The 7,030-nt window shown below is 42.0% G+C and overlaps 1 protein-coding gene across 2 annotated transcripts; it reads right to left on the bottom strand.

Annotated features, from left to right (window-relative positions):
• Positions 1-400: 400 nt before the first annotated feature.
• LOC113009804 (protein brambleberry-like) lies at positions 401-7,001 on the bottom strand. Of its 2 annotated transcripts, none has more exons than XM_080291383.1 (13): positions 6,869-7,001; positions 4,843-5,087; positions 4,520-4,648; positions 4,237-4,422; positions 3,917-4,139; positions 3,442-3,558; positions 3,177-3,356; positions 2,783-2,989; positions 2,597-2,696; positions 1,869-1,930; positions 1,635-1,762; positions 1,410-1,531; positions 401-1,004 (listed from the first exon to the last, which is right to left on the bottom strand). In XM_080291383.1, the coding sequence occupies exons 2-13, from the start codon at positions 5,083-5,085 to the stop codon at positions 875-877; spliced, it is 1,827 nt and encodes a 608-aa protein (XP_080147509.1). In that variant the 5' UTR covers positions 5,086-5,087; positions 6,869-7,001; the 3' UTR covers positions 401-874. The 2 variants fall into 2 exon arrangements, with proteins under 2 accessions (XP_080147509.1, XP_080147510.1); XM_080291384.1 differs by having other exon boundaries at positions 1,410-1,458.
• Between the last annotated feature and the right edge of the window lie 29 nt (positions 7,002-7,030).

Raw genomic sequence — 7,030 nt, 5'->3', positions numbered from 1 at the left:
AGTCTGTTGCCACCTAATACAAAATTATCAAAGAGGCCCAGAAGAGGATGGACCTCCTGCACCAGCTCAGGAGCTATTGGTCCATTTCTACTCTGCAGTAATCCAGTCTGTTTACTGCATGACCATCAGTGTATTAATCAAACCAAAGAGGACGAGAACAGACTACAGTGGACAAGTCAGGTCTGCAAGAAACGATTTGTACAAACTCAGAATTAGGAAACACTCACACCCAGGATACAACCTCTTCCAGTTCCTCCCTTTGGTAGGTGCTACAGAACAGCTTTTCACAGGCCATTGCTTACATGTTGTCTCTACTAAAACGTCCACCACAGCTTTTACTGAAACAAACCATGCAGTAAATACTCTTTGGTTATACCTATATTACACATACTCAAATTGATTGATTGATAGGTAATTTATTTCAACATGTGAACAATATACAAGTACATTTAGAAAAGAAATGAGAAAAAAAATATACTATACAAATTCACATAACTCTCTCCCTCCATCTATATATAGAACCAGTTACCCACCACTATGAATAGGCTATACATGTTCATCTGTGGCACATTGCTACTGTCTGTTTCCATGTTCTCTTAGGTACATTGAAAGCAATAAAGAGCATGGAATTAAGAAAAAACTGAGCCCAGTTCCTTGTGTGTACATGCACATACTCTGACAAAGCTAATTTTGATAAGTTTTCATTTTTATTAAACACGAAAGCTAAATAAACGTCTAAAAACATTTAAAATAACTACAGATGTAATTTTCATTCAGCAATCTTACTGCTGTCTGCAGTGCAGACAGAACTTAGTAAAAACAATATTTCATTACTGTATACAGTTTTTACAGACAACAAAGACGGCTGAGCCTGTTAAAACTGGACATACGAGGAGTGCCCCCCTTCGTGGACTCTGCAGTACTCCTGTCCTGGCACGGCTCTCTTCTTACAGACTTTTCCTCTTTTTGTGAGGCCATTGCACAGCTGACGGCCTGACACTGAGCTGAAGGCAGAAAAACAGAAAGATGCCCTTTAATAATTCATATTTCCCCTTTACTCATTATAATGAGGTTATATTGGAGGGTAATTATTAATTCCACAGTTTCAAATAATGAGGTCAGTATACATTGAAACAACTCCTATAGGCCAAAAGCTCTTGGAGACTCTTACTTCTATTTCTGTATGATTTCAGTGAAAACTGGTATCAGTAACATAGCAATGAACTGGCAGCTAGAATCCCTAACATGACATGCTCATTTCAAATGTCAGGGTTACACACACACACACACACACCCACACACACACCCACACCAAAGTACATTAAATCACAGTCCATATAAACAATTTAGCTCTTCAAACAGAAAAAAATAAATAAATAAAATATGTGCATGTAACTGGAGCTACTGACCTGTTGCTGACTAACGATGGAGTGGGTCTTGCACTTCGTGAATCATTCCCTAAATCAGACGAGTCAGTGACTGAATCAAAAACACCTTCCAGGTTACTCAGGGGTATATCGTAACAAAGAGCCTAAAACAGATTTCAATTAAACAATATTTGTCTTGCTTGCCACTAGTGATGCACTGAGAATACAGTTTTTGCATTTCTGAAAGCATTAACTCAGTTTGCTTACCGCTAAAGAAAGTGGCTTTGGTATAAACCTGGGAGTGGAGTGATTTGGTTTACCAATTACTGCCATAAGCCTCGACTCTGGCGTAAGCTTCCTCTGAGGTGGAGACACAGCTGATATCCCAAGTTCACCTGAACACAAACATGTTTGACAGCAAAACTGAGAAGCTGAATTTATAGAAAGAGCACTGCTCTTGAACAGGATTCACTGTAAAAAGGTTCAGCATGTGTTTCCCACCTGATAAAAAGCTGTCCGGATTCAATAGGTCGTCTTCCTCAATGATGTCATCTTTTTCATCTCTGAGCACAAAAGGATAGAAAATAGGTCCAATAGATGCAAAAGGAATCATTGTTAATTTGGTGTAGACAATAATACATGTTCTACTGCCTGAAGCTCTTACTGACCGTGTAGAGTTCAAAATTCATTTTTTACTCGAACAAATCATCAGTTACCAGTTTGAGCACTGACCAGTGAACTCAAGAGTTTCTGATTGAGTCGGATTAAATCATTAGCTAAGTTTAACATCTACAACATTGTTCTCATTTAATAAATTACTGTCTCTATATCAGGGGTCCCCAATCCCAGTCCATGAGGGCCGGTGTCCCTGCAGGTTTTAGATGTGTCCTTGATCCATCACAGCTGATTTAAATGGATAAATTACCTTCTCAACATGTCTTGAAGTTCTTGGTAATGAACTAATCATGTGATTCAGGTGTGTTGACCCAGGGTGAGATCTAAAACCTGCAGGGACACCAGCCCTCGTGGACTGGGATTGGGGACCCCTGCTCTATATTATAATTGATAGCTGCAACCAGTGTCCATCAGCAAGCAGACGTCACCCCTCTTCCATGTCCAGTTTCAAAACACCAAGATGGTGATGGCCTTAACATTCAGTGAAGTCCGTTAAATTGAACATTTTCAAAGACCAATACGCAAGTTGCAGTTCTAGTGTGCAACATACTCACTTCTGCGGTTCCACAATGGTGCACGAGCTGAGTAGCAGTGGACTGGTCAGCTTTTTCGTGATCTTGAAGCATGCCCACAGCTGATTCACAAACCAGTGACCTGCAGAAACAAAATTCACACTGTGACAAATGCTTCAGAAAACTGCAGCTAATGTATTTTCCTCATAAGTGACTTTATGTTTATACCCAGAGACAGAGTGAGCAGCAGCAGGCTGAGGCTGGTGAGATCCAGCGCTGGCTGCTGGTTGACTTCAGCAACTGCATTCAGAGGCACAGTTAGCAGCAGCATGGCTCGAGAGAAACCAGGACAGTGCAGGAATGTCAGCAGGACTGCACACAGTACAAAGTAGCCTGTGTGTGTGATGCACGTCCATATAGCTGTCAGACTTAAACCTGTTCAAGCAAAAAGCACAAGAAAAAGAATTCTTAAGTCATACAGAAACCTTTTTTTTTTTTAGTCAAAGAGAATGTAAAGAATTAATTTCTAAATATGTCCTGCTGACAGTCAATTATCCAACTTCTCTGTAGCAGGAAAAGACCCTATAAAAAGGGAGTGTGCCCTATGGCTGCCGTGTCTCACCTGCCCATCCGAGGTAGCCCTGGATCATGTGAAGCCTGTCCTCTATGCGGCTCTGCATCTTATCGAGGTAGTGCAGCATGCCTCCCAGGGTGCTGTTCATGCGCTCCAACTTGTTCATCAGGTCAGTGTAGTACTGGGAGGTCTGATCCTGATACTGCAGAAACTCTATCATACTGTGGTCTACTCAGCCACATACAAAAAGATATGTAAGCACATTGCTTGGGGGGGATAGTTTTATAAACTACAAATGATTTCAGCCATTTACCAATTTTCTGATAGATGTCCTGAGCTTGGTGTCTTACATCTGCCAGGTCCTTGACAATCGCCTTGTAGCTGTCCTGCACCTCAGAGCCCTGGATTTGAAGATGCTCGCTCACATTCTCTAAAATAAAAAATAATAAGGTGGACAGAAAGAATAAAATCCATGCTACATGATGTGGCATCAGGTGTGTTTACAGAGTTTTCTTAAAGAGAATTGCAGTTCAATATTTTATCTTATTTAAAAGGGGAAAGTTAAAACTTCCAGAAGTCATTCAGCACATCGAACTGTATCAGGTCATTTTCGAGTACTTTGACAAACAGTTTCTTTTATCCATGGTCAGTAGTAAACCCATTTACAAACTGCTGCAATTTGACTGTTAGCACATGAAAAGAGCCTTTATGTCGGATTATTTGCAGTCGCGCCCAAAGTCAATTTTAACAGAATAGAATAAAAATACAGAAAAATGTAAAATTCTCACCCATTCTTTGTGTAATTCCCTGAATGAGCTGAGCTACCAACTCCTGTCCAGAGGCGATGAGAGCTTTTTCCTGACCCAGACGCTCCAGGTTGTCCCTCAGTGAACTCGTCATCTGCTCCTGGCCCTCGTGGAGCTTCCCCTGTTGAGCCTGCAGAACACTGTGGCCTTCAAGCAGCTTGTCCAGTGATGCTGCAGTCAGTTCTTTCAACTCTACCTGGCCCTCCTGTTTGAAAATGATCCATGAATCCAAGAAACCACTGATTTGCAAAATAAAAATTATTTTATTTTATTTTATTTTATTTTTTTAAACCCAGCCTTACCTTCAGGTCCTTCATTGCATCTAGCTGGCTGGTGGCTGTGGAGATGAGTGCATTGACTGTGTGCTCTGCTCTGCGCCGGAAAAGCTGCTGTCGAGTTGCATAACAAACGGAGCGCGCTCGGTTGCTCACTATGTGGTAAGCATTCCATGTATCTGAATCCATGTCTGCTGTGCACTCTTTGATGGTCTAACACATAAAATTGAGATTAGCACACAACATTATATATTTTTTCATTATATTTTTAAAGCCATTTCTGACAAGTACTACAAGATCGTATTTTTACCATCTCCTCTGTGCATAGGTACGTCTGGCGCCCCTCAATCTCTGCCTGGCAGTTAAACAGTTCCACTCCGAGCTTTGCGAGCTTTTCTTCTGAGAGGCTGTCACAGCTCGACTTTAGCCGAGCGATCACCTACAGGAGGAGACAAACCAGAGAAACATGATTCCTCTGTTTAAACAATGTATTGAAAACTGTGCCATGAGAATTTTATATGAAAGACACTTAATAACACTGTTGCCCAGCCTTCTCCAAACTCAAACCTAATATTGTTCAAAAACATTTTATTTGTCCGTTGGATTAAATACACATTTTCAAGGCCCACATACCCTGTAATGACAGCTGTCCAATGGGCTGAGCTCCATCTGCTTTGCCTCAGCTAAAAACTTCTCATCTGCAGTTGCCATCTCAAACTGAGCGTCTTTGGCAAGATGTGCTGGAGCCACTGCAGCTGGTTGAAGAGGCGCTGCTGCTCGAGGTGCCTCTGTCAGCCTCAGCCACTCAAACAGCCCGTTGACCGCGAGACACTGACAGGCCAGCAGGAGGTGCAGGTAGTGGATGAGGTGACCCATGTCTGGATCAGAACATGACAAGGTGCACATGCAAATCATCAAACATGGGAAATACATTTCTCATAATCCCTGCAACCACACTATACTGCCAAAAGTAACTGCTCGTCTGCCTTCACATACATAAGAACTTCTCATCCTACTCTTAATCTAAAGAGTTTAATATGATGTCGGCCCACCCTTTGCAGCTTCAACTCTTCTGAGTTTAGGTGTGTTTATGGGTTGTTTTTTTTGTTTTTTTTAAATCACTTTTGGGAGGCAGTTACTCAGAGGTGAGCAGTGCTGTAGAGGGTCCTTATCCCATCAGTGTCTGTTCCTTCGTGCAAGGAGTAACAGGATAAACACTGCCACACTCTTATAAAAGGACCTCCAGCAGGACCCTGGTGTGACGGTCTCTCACTAACAATCACAGACTTCATGAGGGTGACCTGAGGACCCAACGTCCTCTAGTGGGCACTGTGCTCACTGCCCACACCATGGAGCCTGACTGGCATTTGCCAGAGAATACCAGAATTAGCAGGCCCACCACTGATGTTCTCTGCTGCACAACATTGCCTGGCCTCATGTAGCGAGAGTATGAAGGTAGTTCCTGGAGGAGGACAGAGTTGATATTACTGACTGGCCCCCCATGCTTTCCTTACCTTAATCCAGTAGAACACCTGTAGAACATTATGTTTCAACTAATTGAACACCAGCAGGTTGCATCTTAGACTGTCCGGATCTGGGAGGAGATTCCCTCAGGATACCATCACCATGCCCGGACCTTGTCAGGCATGCTTACAAGCACATTGGGCAGGGGGCAGGCAGGGGTCCATACAAATTACTAAGTACCATTATGACTAGCTGCAATTAAAATTTCCGCAAAGTGGACTAGCCTGCTGCATCATTTTTTTACTTTGATTTTCAATATGTCTTTGAATTCAGCCCTCTGTAAGGTGATCATTTTCATATCAGTGTAGATATGCAGCATGATTTTTTTTTAACCCTCAGATCTGATGTGTTGCTTTAATTTTCTTTTTTGTTGTTGAGCCGTGTACAAAAAGCAACAGAGCAAATCAGCCAACGCATCGAAACTATTGACCAGTGGAGAGAAGAACTAAAAATGTTTAACCAACTTAAATCCTGTGGATGTTAGGTGGTCGTATCGTAACACCCCTTGATAACGTGCCTAAACCACAGGGCAAAACCTGCTCAGGGACAGCTTTAGCAAAGAGCCCAAGGCAATGACCCGAGCACCAAACTGCCCAGAGCTCATTCCACTCAGGCATTTATGGAAATGTCCGGACTGGTCAGAGCTGTTCTGGTGGTGAGACCGTCAGCTACAAAACATTAGCCAGGTGGTTTCAACATTGTTGATGATCTGTGCATATTTAAACGAATATTGTGACGATGTTTAGCATTTAGCATTCTGTATATGACTATAAAGTGTTTCTGCTGCATTGGATGCATTAGACAATGTGGAAATAACTACCACCATTTATTTCTCTGATTGAATGAAGATCCTACCGAGGCTTGCCCAGGCATGCCCACTGCTGCAGCGCTCTGCTGAATACTTGCAGTAACATCATTTAATTAACAAATAATCACTTTTGCATGACTTAAACGGGACGGAAACGAAGCTAATTAGCTTACTGTAAAAATGTTAAGTTGTTTTCCCCGATTTTAAAATACTGCAGTCATTAAAAAATAACAAAAAATTAGCTATCATATTTTGCGAAATGTATGAACAGTTAAAATAAAAACGCCCTATTAAATGCATAAAATAGAATAATTTGTAAACAAATACCTGTTGTTCAAGGAGGTCCTTGACAAGGTAAAACACTCGCCCCCGTCCCCCTCACACAGCTGATTCAAATGACAGACACTAACTTTCTTCAACCCGTTTAAAGCTTCTCGTCACGACGAGGCCACAACCAATGGAATGGCAGACGTTCTTTAAAAACGTGCG

This window comes from Astatotilapia calliptera, chromosome 17 (assembly GCF_964374335.1).
Source record: "Astatotilapia calliptera chromosome 17, fAstCal68.1, whole genome shotgun sequence".
Lineage (NCBI taxonomy): Eukaryota > Metazoa > Chordata > Actinopteri > Cichliformes > Cichlidae > Astatotilapia > Astatotilapia calliptera.
The sequence above is the reverse complement of the archived record's forward strand: the minus strand, read 5'-3'. Positions and strand labels throughout refer to the sequence as shown.